The sequence below is a fragment of the Myxocyprinus asiaticus genome, chromosome 4 (assembly GCF_019703515.2).
Source record: "Myxocyprinus asiaticus isolate MX2 ecotype Aquarium Trade chromosome 4, UBuf_Myxa_2, whole genome shotgun sequence".
Lineage (NCBI taxonomy): Eukaryota > Metazoa > Chordata > Actinopteri > Cypriniformes > Catostomidae > Myxocyprinus > Myxocyprinus asiaticus.
In genome coordinates this window covers 33640265-33657253 of record NC_059347.1, presented here as the reverse complement: position 1 = coordinate 33657253, position 16989 = coordinate 33640265, and the positions used below count along the sequence as shown (strand labels likewise).

At 38.3% G+C, this 16989-nt stretch overlaps 2 protein-coding genes across 2 annotated transcripts; both read left to right on the top strand.

Annotated features, from left to right (window-relative positions):
- The first annotated feature begins 1974 nt into the window (after nt 1-1974).
- Nucleotides 1975-8489, top strand: LOC127439589 (delta-like protein B). Its single transcript, XM_051695772.1, has 7 exons — nt 1975-2185; nt 2309-2548; nt 3103-3169; nt 3304-3561; nt 4069-4430; nt 6039-6255; nt 6796-8489. The coding sequence occupies exons 1-7, from the start codon at nt 2135-2137 to the stop codon at nt 7464-7466; spliced, it is 1866 nt and encodes a 621-aa protein (XP_051551732.1). The 5' UTR covers nt 1975-2134; the 3' UTR covers nt 7467-8489.
- Nucleotides 8490-9746: 1257 nt separating this feature from the next.
- LOC127439472 (protein phosphatase 1 regulatory subunit 14A-like) lies at nt 9747-16036 on the top strand. Its single transcript, XM_051695674.1, has 4 exons — nt 9747-10030; nt 11195-11269; nt 12048-12080; nt 14793-16036. The coding sequence occupies exons 1-4, from the start codon at nt 9785-9787 to the stop codon at nt 14958-14960; spliced, it is 522 nt and encodes a 173-aa protein (XP_051551634.1). The 5' UTR covers nt 9747-9784; the 3' UTR covers nt 14961-16036.
- The last annotated feature ends 953 nt before the right edge of the window (nt 16037-16989 follow it).

Genomic DNA, 16989 nt, shown 5'->3' with positions numbered 1-16989 from the left:
AGTAAACATGTTATTATTATTGTCAGTACTAGTGATAGTGACAATATTCACTACCACTAGTGAATGAGCTTTTATTGGTTTTCTGATATGACTGGGAACTTCTTCCCTGACTGATTATTAACTTTACACAATTTGTATAGGCATATTTATTTACAAGAATCCGTGGTCTTTGAGCAATTTGTTATGAGGTATTTTAAAAGACATTACAAGAGAGGCATTGTTGTTATGGCTTGATGAAAGAGCCCTGAGGCACGCGTCACTCATTACCATAACAACAGCAAGCTCGTGCGTAACTGACCGCAAACACACACGGACTTCACAACTTCAGCTTTACCCTTGAATACACAAGAAAAAGAAAAGTCCATCCAGTTTATATGAAAATTGAAGAACATACGCTTACAGTTTAAACTGTTCTCTGCTATTTGTGTTTCCTTTATTGTATAAGTTTTTTATTGGGTAATCCATCCCTGATTAAAACAGATTGTTGGGTGAGTCCGGGCGGTTTGAGGCGGACAATAAGTGACCATGTGCCGCCTGTTAACATACAGCTGTTGGCGTTGACCCACACAAAAGCGCCATCATGATATTTCCCCACCCATCCTCCCGAGAAATCTGCACGTGTCTGCATGCACAAACACAACAAAAGAAAGGCACGCACACACACGCACACACACACACACACACACACACACACACACATTTTTGCCCGCATACACAAAGAACCTTGCAAATAAAAACGTATGGCCTCCCCCTGCCCGCACGCGCCAATGTGACCGCCCAATCCAAGGATGTGTGTGTGTGTGTGTGTGTGTGTGTGTTGGGGGAGGAAAGGATTGAAAAACGAAACGTGCGCTCGAGGGAAAAGTAGATATGAAGAGCAAAAACAGTGAAAGCAATAGGCTATAACATAAAATCATAAACAAACTTTTAATAGGCTGCCAAAACCTACAAGATACTTTCTCAAACTGTTGCTATCAGTTGAGAGACTTTAAACATATTGATATTACCAAAGCAAATAAATAAAAGAATAAATACAAATAAAAAAAATAATTACAAATAAAAATGGTTGGGCAGTTTATAATTTAATAATAATTAGTAATGTAAGCAACAAAAACTCATGTAGCCTACACTGATGAAATTCAAGGGTTTAAACTTTTTAGTAGGCTTATATGACACTTTCTATTTCTGCTGGACTCAAAAAGTGATTTGAAGATTTGCGCATTTTAGTGTTTTAAAAACACCTAAGTATTTAAGTTGTATTAATTTTATTTTATTAATAATTACACAATTCAATTTGATGAAATGTATCTTAAATATAAGCTAAAAAAAATAAATAAATCTGAGTGTGGGTGTATCCTCAATAGCCTATACTGAACTTCAGTAAAAATATTCCTTTTAATAAACACAAACATATACATTACTAAGCAATCTTAATCAATTCTTCCATAATTATTAAGTCGTATATGCTAATAGTAGCCTAGCTATAAAGTGCAATGTGCTAATAATGTGAATAGGTTATACTGAAATTTAACGTGGGCGACAAACATTTTGACAACTGAACTAATATAATACCGGTATACAGGACACACTCCACAATGTGCCACCATCTAAAAAGGAACAAGTGAACTCAAGGGTTGGATTAGCTATTTCACAAAATCATGACAATAAATACAATACAATACAATATTTCATAAAAAAATTGCGGGAACATGTTTGCATACTTCAGCAACTCGTGCCCATCTGGTCAACAGCTGTAATTAAAAATCCCTGTGTTGATATTAACAGCAATGTGGCTTTCTCCAACCCCATCAACACCGCTGCCACATCGCGCGGATCAATTTAATCAGCCCGATATTACGCCATACGGCCTCTCTGACGTCATGCGGAGGGGAGCAAGACGTATATAACGGGACCCATTCATGAAGTCATTCAATGAAGACCAACCGCACAGAAGAACGGAGGTGAGAGGAGGACACAGTGGACTTACATGGATGTGTCAAGGATTTCAAACAAAGACATATAACTTTTTCTTTCTTTTTTTTTCTTGAACCCCAAAACACTTATTAAAGCTTTGGTAGTAACGGATGAAGATACCCGCGTGAAACTTTTGTATTAACTTGACACTGAGCGAGAGATGGCGCATCTGTCTTTGTACTGCCTGACGGCTCTGTCGTTTTTACAGCTGGTAAGGGGCCACATCAAAACTTACATTTATTCTATCTGTTCATTTTATCTCTGAAGTGTGTTGTTTATTTGTATCAGAAGAGGTAGAAGGCTACTCACCTGTGGTTTCTCTGTTCTTGGACAGGTGGCCTCCTCGGGTGTATTTGAATTGAAAGTTCACTCGTTCAGCACAACACGCCGCTTCTGCAGGAGGACGCGAGACTGCAACATCTTTTTCAGGATTTGTCTCAAACATTCAGAGGACGTCATCTCCGCCGAACCACCGTGCACTTTCGGCACGGGTCAGACCAGTGTCCTCCGGGCGGACCAGAGCTCTATAGCTAACAGCGCAGCCATCCGAGTGCCCTTCCACTTCAAGTGGCCGGTAAAGTTGATTGACATTTGTAATATTATAGAGCAGATTTAGACTAAAACATTCTTGCGCTAAAAAACCTTGGCGCAGCGAATAGAACAGAACGCAAGTTGACGTTCTTTTTAAACGCGATTCAACGGCTAAAAACGTCCACCTAGCTCATATTTACAAATAAAACATTTTTAAAACATCACAAAATGACGCAATAACGCGTTCGGTGTGAACGGCCCCTAAGTGTAACAAACAATATTTAATTATTAGGTATACCTGGTGTTTCTTGGTGTATTTATTAAGCTGATCTGAGTTAATGATTAATATGATATATAGGCCTATAAGCCATTAAGACATAACACAGGTGTTAGTCTGCCTCTTAACATGTAAATCTATAGGCTACAAAAGTGGATAAACAACCATATAAAACAGCAGTCTGAAAATGTCAGTTCATTGGAAAGACCATAGAGAATGTTTAGTTATTGATTAGCTTCTCAGTTTCATCATCCAGAATAAGCAAATATAATTTGACCAAAGTTTTTAAGATATATACTGACACTTCTTATTCCTTTCAGGGGACATTCTCTCTTATTATTGAGGCATGGACTGCAGAGTCTCCCAAAGAGCATCATGACTACACAGGTGAGTCGCCCTGTTTCAGAGGTCTTATAGCAGCTTGATGGAAAGCAAAGAAGATACATTACTAAATTTTAATCTTATTTTAAGAGATACTTCAGGATTCATTTTCCTTATTTACCATTTTTTTTCCACTACAGAGAATCAAAACAACCTGATTAGTCGTTTAGCAACACGAAGACGCTTGGCAATTGGGGAAGACTGGTCGCAGGATGTTCATTTTGGCGAGCAGAGTGAGCTGCGCTACTCGTATCACGTTTTCTGTGATGAGTTTTACTTCGGCGAGGCATGTTCAGATTACTGCCGTCCCCGTGATGACACGCTAGGACACTACACCTGTGATGAGAATGGGAACAGGGAATGCATGCAAGGATGGCAGGGAGACTACTGCTCTGACCGTGAGTAGCACCTGCCTGTATGTCTTTGTGTTTGTCAGATGGTCAGAGATCTGTTCAGTCCTTTGGGAGACCATGTCTGGTCTGATGTCTGGTCCACCCCCTCTGATCACTCTGTATTTATAAGTGAGTGTGAATGTGTATGATGTGGTGGGTGTGTTGGAACCTGAGCAGCCACAATACATCCCCCTTATCTGGACCTCATCTTTGTGTGTGTGTGTCTGATGGAAGCTGAGCAGCTTCTCCAGAGCTTCTGCTCTTCTTTTGTTCAGCTGAACAAAGAAGCTCAGCAGATACATGCGAGAGAGTCATTCTGTGTGTGTGTGTGTGTGTGTGCACGCTTGTCCACATCTCACATACAAAAGAGTGCATTACCTCTGTCAGCTCACCAGCTGCTGGCCTCAACATTTAACACACCCATTCATCTGCCCTCTCCAGGGGGCGTGGTGTGTGTGTGGTGTGTGTAACCCCCCCCCCCCCCCCCCCCGCCTTCTCTCTCTCCTCCCACAGCCATCTGCTCTTCTGACTGCAGTGAGCGACACGGTTACTGTGAGTCACCCGGTGAGTGTAAGTGTCGTCTAGGATGGCAAGGGCCATCCTGCAATGAGTGTGTACATTACCCTGGCTGCCTGCATGGGACCTGCTCACAGCCGTGGCAGTGTGTATGTAAGGAGGGTTGGGGCGGCCTCTTCTGTAACCAGGACCTCAACTACTGTACCAACCACAAGCCCTGTGCTAATGGCGCCACCTGCACCAACACTGGACAAGGCAGCTACACCTGCACCTGCCGGCCAGGATACGGTGGCACCAACTGTGAGCTGGAGATTAATGAGTGTGACTGTAACCCCTGCAAGAATGGCGGCAGTTGCAATGTAAGTCTGACCATGATGAGATTTCTTAAATAGATATTTATTATAAGTATTCTGAATTAAAATATGTATGTGAACCTTAAATGCAAGCATATTGTTAATGGTGTGATGGACACCATTAACAATATGCTTGCATTTAAGTTTCACATACATATTTTAATTCAGAATAATGCCACAGTTTAAGTGAGACACAGTTTCCTTTATCTGCAAATTAAAGGAATATTCCGGGTTCAATACAAGTTAAGCTCAGTTCACAGCATTAGTGGCATAATGTTGATTACCACAAAAATTAATTTGTTCCTCCTTTTCTTTAAAAAAATTAAAAAAAGGAGCAAAAATCAAGATTAAGTGAGACACTTACAATGGAAGTGAATGTGGCCAATTTTTGGAGGGTTTGAAAGGCAGAAATGTGAAGCTTATAATGTTTTTTGAAAGCGCTTACATTAATTCTTCTGTTAAAACTCATGTATTATTTGAGTTGTAAAATTGTACCCTGATTTTAGAAGTTTTTGATATTACATCTTCATGGCAGTGAAGTTGTACAATTGGCTATATATTTTACACAGGAAAGGTTATTAAGTGATTTTATCACACTACAATCGTGTTTACACGCATATTGTTTATGTTTAGTGGCTATACTTTTGAAAGAGTTTGTATTTTAACTTTAAAGAATTGGCCCCCATTCACTTCCATTGAAAGTGCCTCACTATAACCCATCCATCCATCCATCCATCCATCTTCTATAGCCACTTGTCCTATGTAGGGTCGCCGGTAGTGCTGGAGCCTATCCCAGCTGTTGAAGGCAGGGAAACACCCTGGACAGGTGGCCAGTCCATCACAGGGCAACACACATAGACATACACATTCACACTCTCACTCACACCTATGGGCAATTTACAGTCTCCAGCTGACTTAGCCTGCATGTTTTTGGACCTGTGGGGGAAACCGGAGCATGTGGGGGAAACCGGAGCACCTGGAGGAAACCCACACGAAGACGGGGAGAACATGCAAACTCCACACAGAAATGCCCTGGGTGAGCTTGGACTCAACCCAGGGACCTTCTTGCTGTGAGGCGACAGTGCTCACTGTAACCCAGATTTATTTATTTATTTTTTTTTTTTTAAGAAAATGAGAGGCAAGTCAAAATAATTTTTTGTGGTAATCAATATTATGCCACAAATGCTGTCGATTGAGCATAACTTGTATTTAATCCACAATATTCCTTTAACACTGAAGAGTATTTCAAGCATATGGTGAACTGGGTCTTTTATACATACAGTACATATAAGTATACACATACTCTGTGTTTAACAACATTTCAGGTCGTTGACATACACTAATAATTTATCATTTAAGTTAATTAAATATGATCAGATGTGCATTGTATGCACTTTGGGTCAGGGCTTTCTTCACTGGGGAACAATTGGAAACATTATTCCAAGCCCTATGATTTGAGGGGTGGGGGTGGGGGGGGTAAAAAAAAAAAAATTGCAGGCCCTGTGAATTTAAGCTTATTGCCCATCTTTGGATTGACATTCAAGTTTTTAAGACCTTTACACCTTTATTGTTTATGCTTCATTAATATATGTATTTTTCTCTCTTTCACTGCAGGATTTGGAGAATGATTACTCCTGTACATGTCCACAGGGATTCTACGGGAAGAACTGTGAGATCATTGCGATGACGTGCGCAGATGACCCTTGCTTTAACGGAGGGACATGTGAGGAGAAATTCACTGGTGGCTACATATGCCGCTGCCCCCCAACCTTTACTGGATCCAATTGTGAGAAGAGACTTGACCGCTGCAGCCACAAACCATGCGCTAATGGTGAGATAGAGTTTGTGTATGTGTGTGTTTAGTTTTCTTAATATGCATCAACAAAACTTTGAGCAAAATTAATTTGACATTACACTGACTTAATTGTGAGCTGATTGACTGGAGACAGACTGAATTAAATAACACAAGTAAGGCATTATGTACAGTCAGCCGGTCATTATCACAAAATTAACCTAGACAGGGTGATCAGATGAAGTGGAGGGGTCTTCCTGATAATGTCCATCTGACTGTACATTAACCCGCTTGGCCCTTATAACATGCTAATTACCAGATAAATAGATAAATGGAGATGAAATATTGATTTGAGTTGAAATTATTTAATTATGTGAGAAGAAAGAGACTGATAAAAGAGATATAAAAGTATGCCAGAGAGCCATGTAATTAATGGTTGCAGCTTTAAAAAAAATTATGCAATCATCCACACGCACATGTGCAACTGTTACAGTCTCTGTTACATGCTCAGTATGCAGTGGAATGCTCCTCTATTCTGCACCTAGTCATATCTAATCTCCGGTTTCTCTCTTGTTGTAGGTGGTGAGTGTGTGGATCTGGGTGCTAGCGCTCTGTGTCGTTGTCGCCCTGGTTTCACTGGCCCTCGATGTGAAACAAACATTGATGATTGTGCTCGCTATCCTTGTCAAAATGCTGGAACCTGCATTGACGGCATTAACGACTATACCTGCACCTGTACACTGGGCTTCACTGGCAAAAACTGCAGCCTCCGAGCAGACACTTGTCTCACAAACCCATGTCAACACGGAGCAACATGCTTCACACACTTCACAGGGCCAGTGTGTCAATGTGTGCCTGGGTTCATGGGACTGACCTGTGAGTTTCCTGTGCAGGCAGGTTTGGAGCTGATGGCTCCCCATGCTGGGCAAACCTCACCTTCAGCTGTGGCAGTGTCATGTGTGTTAGGTGTGTTGGCTGTGTTTTTGGGAGTGTGTGTTGCACTGGTTGTGATCAAGAGGAGGAGGCATAGGCTGCGCAGACAGCAGCTGTGCGATTCTGTGTTTAATGATTTGGAGACAGTGAATAATTTAGACAGGCAGCACTATCCCTATGACAGAGACTTCAGTCACTCTGTGAGTCAGGTGAAACCCTGCAACACTGAGGGCAGACTCAGTCTCTCACTGGCTGGCTCTAACACACTGCCTGCTGGGCAGGACTTCCTGTGGAGTGCTGGAGGAGGGCTAAGATGAGACAACACATGCATACATGTGTGTAAATGGCTGTAAACTCACAAACACTCATACATACACACACTAATGTGCGCATATACACTCACATGCAGGGATGCGAATTTGGATGCAGCACTTGCTTTTATTTTGATCTTTATGAATCAATGAATGCATGAGTGAATGAATGAATGCATGAATGAATGAAGTATGTATTAATAACAACTGAATAAGGGATTGGACCTTTGCCATCTGTATAGGTGGAAAACTCTGTAAACCAAAAAACAAACAAACAAACAAAACCAACATGCACACCGCTGTGTGCTTGACTCTGAATCTGTTTTCATATGAAGGCAGACACAGAGCCCTCAAAGCTGAAAAAGACTAAGGTTACAGAACTCTATAGATAGAGAAGTGATATCTTTATACAAAGATAAATTAATTAAAATAACTCTATAAAAAGAGAACTAATTAAGTAAATACCTCTAAGAGAATTGAAACGTGTTAGTAAAACTGAGAAGCATAACAAGGTTAGGTGCTCTCCAGTCAAACTCTGGGCACAGTTTACTGTATTAAACTGATAAAAACTGTCAAAAACGTTGTTTTGATTTTTTGTTTTTTGTCTTTCCCAAAAGGAAACAGATGTGATCTTAATTTCTTTATTTTACTGTATGTTTGTCAGAATGTTTCTACACAGCTTTATCTGCCAGCAACCGGTGTTTAAAAAAAAAAAAAAGAACAGTCAGGAATATGATTAAACTATGTTCTTAAGACCAAAGGGGAAGGTTTTCCTCCAGTTTTGTACTGCGTATGAAGTAGTGTGTTTTCTTTCTTGACTGATACGGGGAAATGTGTGTCAATGGTTGTGTTAAATTACCTGAAAACAGATTTTTAAAGGAGTTTATGTATAATGAATGTTTATTTCTTTTGCCATTTCCCATTAATTTAAGCCTAAGTTTATGCCTAAGTTTCTATTTTGCATTTTTGTACTTTTGCTTTCAATCATTGTTTTGTCTGTGTAAAGAATTTATGTTAATTTATTTTGTATATGAGTTTGTTATGAAAGACTGAAATAAATTATATAAGAAACACCTCATTCTCTGTGCTCTTTCTGAAGACAAATGTTCCAAAATGCAAATGATATGTTTTATCACAGATTTTTTTAATGTACTTTTTGTCATGTGTCCCCAAACCATTGATTAACCCTAGAACACATACAGTATGTGGGTCATAAATAACCTCATGTCTAGTTTTTAGGGCATCATTATGATATGCCAGTCAAGGTATTCCTCAATTAAGGTGTCTTCTATCATGTGAAGTGGCTTTTTTAACATTTAGTATAACATTTTTTTTTTTCTAAGAGAATTTGCATCACTACCCTTAGAATACATATGTGGATCCTATTTAACCCATATGTGTTTACTATGGTATTCAATGCATTTAACAATGGTATTATTTTTGTAATACAGTGCATTGATTATTTTCGGTTTCCATTTGTTTTGTCCTTAAATATATGTTACATACTATGTTCACATTTATATTTATGTGTAGTTATCAGTCAGCCGATGCTTAGATCCACAGTGCTTGGACATTCCCAATACAAGGACAGTCCTAATGGAGCAACCTTAGGTTAGATACCCTGTTCACAGCAAGGGCACAATGGTCCTGGACCACTTCTTATTGTATTTGGACCTGGAACTTTTCTTTTTTCAGTACACCTGTACATTCTGAACAACTAATATAGCTGCATAGAATAATATAGAAATATGTTGTCATAGGCAGTATAGAGTACATAAGATTGTAATCTGACAAGTTTATCACATTTTTTTATTTTTATTTTTTATAAATAAATATCCTAGTCCATTGTACTTATATGTATGTGTTTGTGTGTTTGTGTGGGTAAAGTTGTTGAGACATTTCATATTTTACCACCAAACATGGAAATTGTCTATATTTCTGTTATACAGGCTTTTTTTACAGTCACCCAAAACCTTCATTTTCAGTGTGTCTGAAATTCTTTAGAATTGAATAAAATATATATATAAACTACTTAAAAATGTAAATAACTAATACAATTTTAATAAGTTAATTTTCCTTGAAAATAAATAAATAAGAATAAGCATCTAGATTTCGCCTTGGTCTTTATATATATATATATTATAATTTTTTTTTTTTTTAACCCACAAATGCATTGAATGGGGGTAATGCCATATATTTCGTGCCGCCTCAGCAAAATATGTTATTTCTGAATCCACTAGAGTCAAAGCATGACCTTCAATTAACTCTTCTGTCCGTGCGCTCCTCCAAGCGATCATTCCCAGACAAGCACAGGCACATGAAACATGGCAGAGCAGACACATACCGCTCATTCCCCGGGGTTAGAGGAGATACATCCTGCGCATTCCCCGGGGTTAGAGGAGATACATCCTGCGCATTCCCCGGGGTTAGGCACCGCTCGAGAGCACGGCATGAATCTGCATAAGAGACAAGCGCGAGTTACAGTAAAATACAACCGCAAGGAGCTCCAGAAAAGGCTGGACGTGGAGAAATGGATCGACGACTCGCTTGACAAGCTATTCGAGGGCAAGGTGAGTGTCCTAAGGCGCATCCTCACAGGTGCAACTGGTGCTGTGTTGTTGGCTGCGCTAGAGGCTACAGGTTGATTTAATGTCATTTGATATGACAAACTAATGCAGAGTGATGGAAAACTGATTACAGTGTTGAACGGACGTGATGCGAGTGTTTTCAAACACTGTTGTGGAAAGACATGCTGGTTCATACATTTCTGTCTTTTGAAAAGTATGTATTTGCATCTTGTAAAAATATTTCCCCCCAAATCTAACATGAAAAATGTCATGTGCAAATGTCTACCTTGGTATCTTTATATGGAGTGGGAAACTTTGCTCTTTAAGTGTTTATTAATCTTCTAATAAACAATAGGAAAGCCTACAGCCTTTGTCTGAGTGTGTGATGGTTGCTGTGAAGAGAAAGAAATTAGTTGTTCAGTGATCCTAGTTGGCTGCCCATAAAAGGTGAAGATAAATAGACCTCCTGAGAAACTGCTTTCCGTCCCACAATTACAGCAGGGTATAATTTGTTTCAGCAGCTACCTTAAATGGGCACCCCATGAGAACTAGTCAGCAACAACAACAACAAGCAGGAAGTTGAAACATAAGCTGTGTGTGCAGTGAGAATGAGCAGTTTTATGAAGCTGTCCCACAGTAAGAGAGAACAGCGATGTCTCTCGGGAATTTTGTTTCATACGTGATCTGTTATCTCAATTTCCTCTGTGGCTCATGGGATTCAGCTGATGTGTAGGAGAAAGTTTCCCACTGAGGTTATGGAATATTGAAGCTTTGTGTGTGTGTGTGTGTGCACGCGTGTTTTTATAGTTTTTTAGTGTTGTTGTTTTTTTACAGTGCAAGGCTACCGAAAATTTGATATTGTCATTTTAAAAACAACAGATAATTGTGACATGAAATGAAACATTTGAAGTCTCTCCTGTGCAGTGATTCCAGCTCTGTCCTTTCAGTTTTAACTGTTGGAGTAACCTGTAACACTACAGTAGACTCTATATAGTTATCCATAATGTCAGTATTGCAGTGGCATATTATTCACTTCTTAATATTTTTTTTGTAAACAGTGTGTACTTTAGCTTTCAGTTCTCATGTGCAATGTATTTTGATTTACAGTTTCTATGGCACAGTTAGTTCTCAAATTCTTTGGTGATTGTGTGTGTATTTATGATGCAGGACATGCCAGAGGAGGTGAAGATTGATGATTTGTTGGATCTCCTGAGTGATGACGAGCGAGCACAAAAACTACAGGTCCCATAATCCTCCCTGTCACTCACACCACATCCTATGCTTATGTGGCCTTCAAGTGGAGTCAGAAATATCCTAATTACAAGTTTGGAGCACATGAATAACCAACTATTGTATTGCATTTAATATTGGGGAACTCGGAATTCTAGGTGACAGCCAAGCTGCCGAGTTGATGTTGAAAAGGATGTGTTGACATGAAAGATGATGGAAAGCAATGATTTTGAAAGTGGTTTAGTTAAATAAAATTAATTAATTAAAGTTATATCTAAATTCTGTAATATCTAAATTTGTTATATGACAGATCTTATCGTCAACTAATGACACCGTTCTAAGATTGTTGTATGCAAAGTAATAAATAATTTGCAAGATACCATGCATTAATTAATAATATAGGTAGTGTAAAAATTATGCAGGTGCCGTCACATATGCTTATTCACCAGTAAAACAGAAAAAGAGCTTTTGCCATCATTCATTTTGTATTCGTTTTAGTTTGACTTCTTTCGTATTTTGTTTTCCGACTTGAACGCATGACATGTCTTAATAAAGAATGCCCGGTTTGAAAGTAGGTTCACTTGGTGCACTTGAAGGCGGCATATGCCTTTCCCTATCGATTCACCTAGATCAAAAATGCACTCCGAACATTATACTTAAATTAATATTCTCCTCTGTTTGTACACAACTGCACACAACTTTAGTTGACTCTTTATGAAGTTATCGAATTAAGTTATTTAAATTGACAATCAAGAATGATCTAATTTAATTCATTTTAATTGTTTCACAGGTGCTACTGCAAACCTGTCCCAGCAGCACTGAGGTACTCTTTCTCTGTCTCTCTGTCCTTCTGTCCTGTCCTGTCTGTTCTTCCTTCTGTATATCCTTCTCTTTGTCTTTGTCCTAAAGTTTTTCTTGCTCTGTTTCAATCTTTCTGTCCACTCATCCTCTGTACCCCTCTATGGGCTCTCTCTCTCTCTCTCTCTCCCTCTCCAAGGGACATTGCAGTGGCTGACACTCATTTCTATTTTTTTGTTTTCACAAAGGTCATTTGTTCTTTCACTCTCTTTCTCCCTCTGTCTCCCCATGTCCCTTTTGCTCTCTATTAGTACAAAGACACTCTTTCATTAGGGTTCTAAAACAATGTTCACTCTCAGCCCTTTGGTTAGTGTGTGTGTGTGTGTGTGTGTGTGTGCGCATGTGTATGTATGTACAGATGCTTGTGTGTTTGTGTCAATGAATTGCTGACACATCATGGAGTATCAGCAGAGTGGAGCACTGACCTCACACACAAAAGCATAAATACACAGAACACTAACATCTGAATAAAATTCTGTAATCAGTTTTATGTGTGAGACATAACAGAGCGAAATTCTCACCATATTCAATTTGACTATTCAAGGTTGTGAGGCTTAACAGTGTAACGTATTAAATGATTACTGGTACAAACACAAACATACTGTCAGCAGAGGGTATTTATGAGTTCAGTTTTAGCTACACTACCGGTCAAAAGTTTTGAAACACTTACTCATTCTTTATTATAATTTTTTCTTCTTCACATTTTAGAATAATAGTAAAGTCATCAAAACTATGGAATAACATAAATGGAACTATGGGAATTATGTTGTGACTAAACAAAATCCAAAATAAATCAAAACTGTGTTATATTTTAGCATCTTCAAAGTAGTCACCCTTTGCCTAGATTTTGCAGAAATTTACTCATGACATCACGCTGCTTTTTAAACAGTATTGAAGGAGATCCCATCTATGTTGGGCACTTATTGGCTGCTTTTCTTTATTATTTGGTCAAAGTCATCAATTTCAAAAACTTTTCTTTTAATTTTTATTAAATTTTAGTTTTATAATGAAATAAATTAATATGGTGGCACAATTATATTTTTGTCTACAAAACTAATTTCAAACATTTAAGCATACGCCTTCAGATCAAACGATTTTTAAGATCATGAGAAATATTTCAGTCAAGTGTTTCAAAACTTTTGACCGGTAGTGTAGTTAAATAGGAAGTTTGCCCAAAAATGAAAATTCTCTCATTATTTACTCACACTCATGATATCCCAGGTGTGTATGACTTTTTCTTCACCAGAACACATTTATAGAAAAAATATCTTAGCTCAGTAGGTCCTTAAAATGCAAGTGAATGGAGATTTCTCGTTTGAAGCTCCAGAAATCACAGACAGTTAGCATAAACTTCATCGATATGAATCCAGTGGTTAAAGTATTAAAAATCTTCTAAAGCGACACGATCGCTTTTGGTGCGAAAAAGATAAATATTTAAGTACTTTTTAACTATAAGTCAACATTTCACGAGAGGGTGGAGTCCAAGTGGTCTCTCGTGTGACACATTCGCATTGCCGTGAATACAGATGTAATCTCACATTCTCCACTTTATTGAGAGATCCAGGATGAGTACACAAACGCACCATTGTGTGAGTAAAGAAACAGATCAATACAGATCTAAACCAAAACCAACCAAGCAACTGTACAGCATTCCTGCTCCTCACTGTAAACAGCGCTGTTCTTCCGGCCGTGATGCACTTGCGTCAGTTCTCGCTTGATTCAAATACCAGTGCGATTACTTCACACGCATACCTCTGCAGAACGGAAACGTCTTTTTCGCACCAAAACCAATCCTGTTGCTTTAGAAGACATTAATTTAACAGCTGGTGTCCTATGAATGACGTTTATGCTGACTGTCAGTGATTTTTGGAGCTTCAAAAGAGAAATCTCCATTCACTTGCATTTTAAGGACCTACTGAGCTGAGATATTTTTCTTGAAGTAAGAAAGTCATACACACCTGGGATATCATGAGGGTGAGTAAAAAATGAAAGAATTTTCATTTTTGGGTGAACTTTTAAACAACCCATAGATAAATCTTGATCATTTCTGCAAGTTTCATTTGATAACAGTTCATAGCAATTAACAATACATTTGGTTTTATTTGGTTTAACATATGGGTACCTGATGCATAACATATGCTTTTTTTTTTTTCAGCATCAAGATTTAAGGTTAAAATTTATATGAATGTATAAAGGAAAGTATATATCTTAGGTCTTGTAACATAATAATAAAATAATGTACAACATTTGGTTTAAAATAGTTTTAGCTGGAGTAGAGCATGTCACACAGCAGGACATGTCAACTTTCCAGAAGTATATATAGTGTGTTTAATACCGATATGCTATTTATAATTATGGGAACAGAGCTTCTATAGACGGGAAAATTATGATTAGTCTATAATGGGAATCAGCACTGGGTGGATTGTGACTTTTGATTAGACATGATAGCAGAATAATGTTTAAAAGCAATAAGTGTTTGTAGTGATTGGTATTAAGCTGATAAAAAATAACACTTAATTATTTACAAAACATTTATCTATTAAGATAAGATATATTATCCAAGGTGCATCCTCTAAATTGTAATATATACTAATTTACAAATATTAATTGCTAAGTAAACTCCATTTTTAATGTGTGTACATCCAAATTCAAACATTATGTGTGTGTGTGTGTTCAGGCCTTCATTGCTGAGTTGTTGCAGAAATTGCATGGTCTCCACAAACAGGAAGACTTGCAGAATGAGGGAATTGAGCATCCCTTTCTCCACAGTTACCCTCATCATCATGGCAACATCCATCATCATCACAGAGACAATTATCAACATCGAACACATCAGACACTGTGATTGTATCCCAGCGCTGCAGTTTGCAATATCACTGGACTGAGCTAACTAACACACAGCCTCTGGACACAGCATGCCCAACTAGTTTGCAACTCTGTAACTGTAAGGTGTTTGTTTACAGACTTATATTAGTGGAACATTAACGTTGCTCAGTTTTGGTGTCGGTTAGTAAATATATGTTTGTATAGTAGAGTTGTCTTAAAATGAATATGGTTGCATCGCTCTTGGCTACTTGGTGAACTGCAGCTGTGTGTTGTTTGGTTACTAAAGTTTGATTGATTGCAAACTTGCATACTACTAGTCTCACTATTTAAAGTTGAATCTGGTGCCATTGGTTTTTATGGAGTCTTTTTTTCTGTGCAACTTAACAATTTACTAAGACACATGACCAGTGACAGGCTCATAAGAAGAATAGTTGTTATATTGGCTATATATGGAAATATAAATAAGTTGAATAATATTTTATGAACTGATAGATTTGATTAAATAAAAGTTTTAACAAAAGAAGGACAGTTATTTTGAATCTGTGTGAGAAGCAGAATGGTACGCGGGTGTGTTATAACGTAGCGTCCACTAGAGGACGATATAACACTGAAGTATTGCAGAGACGAACTGGCGTATTTACACTGTAAGGCCACTTGACCGTAGACAGAACAGGAATGTAAAAGGAAGGTATTAAAGATGAATGGTTTTTATTTATGCGTTTATGAATTTACTAATACAACTGAGTGCAAAATTAGAAAAACCTTCTGTTTTTATGTTTATAAATAATTATATAAGAATTTTATTATTGACCAAAACAATGCTATTTGCAAAACACATGACCATCCAACCAGCATTTAATTTTTTTTTTTTTTTTTTTACTACAACAAATTCCTCTTTCATGTGCTTGAAAAAATATTTTAAAGGGATAGTTCACCCAAAAATGAAAATTCTCTCATCATTTATTTACCCTCATGCCATCCCAGATGAGTATGACATTCTTTCTTCACCAGACCACAAACAAATTTTTTTTTTAAAATACCTCAGTGAGCAGAATAGCATCTCAGAATGCACACCACGTCGAACCTTGAAGTGGACGGATGGGCTACAACAGTAGAAGACCACGTCGGGTTCCACTTCTGTCAGCCAAGAACAGAAAGCTGAGGCTGCAGTGGGCACAAGCTCACCAAAACTGGACAGTTAAAGAGTGGAAAAACATCGCCTGGTCTGACAAATCTGGATTTCTGCTGAGGTACACAGATGGTAGGCCCACTGCAACCTCAGCTTTCTGTTTTTGGCTGACAGAAGTGGAACCCAACGTGGTCTTCTGTTGTAGCCCATCTGTTCGCTTCAAGGTTCAACGTGTTGTGCATTCTGAGATGCTATTCTGCTCACTACAATTCTACAGAGGGGTTATCTGAGTTACCATAGCCTTTCTGTCAGCTCGAACCAGTCTGGCCATTCTCCATTGACCTCTCTCATCAACAAGGTGTTTCTGTCCGCAGAACTGCCGCTCACTGGATGTTTTTTGTTTTTGGAACCATTCTGAATAAACTCTAGAGACTGTTGTGTGTGAAAATCCTAGGACATCAGCAGTTACAGAAATACTCAAACCAGCCCGTCTGGCACCAACAATCATGCCATGGTCTAAATCACTGATAACACATTTTTTCCCCATTCTTATGGTTGATGTGAACATTAACTGAAGCTCCTGACATGTATCTGCATGATCTTATGCATTGCACTGTTTAGATAATCGCATGAATAAGTAGCTGTACAGGTGTACCTAATAAAGTGGTTGTGAGTGTGTTTGTATATACATATATATATATATATACAGTATATAATATGAAATCCTAAAGGACAGGAACCAGAACAACTTTTATATTTTTATATAATACAGTTTGATATAATGCAACGTTTATTTTCGCCCCAGGCCCCCAAACATGTTTGATTTTTGGCCCTTTGTAGGAAAAAGTTTAGGCACCTCTGCACTAGAAGGAGCATTTACTACCATGTTTCTTATGCCACGGGTACAGTTGTCCTCTGC

What these genes read in the sequence shown, in the direction of transcription:
- LOC127439589 (XM_051695772.1), top strand. Translation starts at nt 2,135, where the DNA reads ATGGCGCATCTGTCTTTGTACTGCCTGACGGCTCTGTCGTTTTTACAG. An exon ending in CTCTGTCGTTTTTACAGCTG is followed by an intron (nt 2,186 to 2,308) that starts GTAAGGGGCCAC and finishes GTTCTTGGACAG; the next exon opens with GTGGCCTCCTCGGGTGTATT. An exon ending in AGAGCATCATGACTACACAG is followed by an intron (nt 3,170 to 3,303) that starts GTGAGTCGCCCT and finishes TTTCCACTACAG; the next exon opens with AGAATCAAAACAACCTGATT.
- LOC127439472 (XM_051695674.1), top strand. Translation starts at nt 9,785, where the DNA reads ATGGCAGAGCAGACACATACCGCTCATTCCCCGGGGTTAGAGGAGATA. An exon ending in AGCGAGCACAAAAACTACAG is followed by an intron (nt 11,270 to 12,047) that starts GTCCCATAATCC and finishes ATTGTTTCACAG; the next exon opens with GTGCTACTGCAAACCTGTCC. An exon ending in CCTGTCCCAGCAGCACTGAG is followed by an intron (nt 12,081 to 14,792) that starts GTACTCTTTCTC and finishes GTGTGTGTTCAG; the next exon opens with GCCTTCATTGCTGAGTTGTT.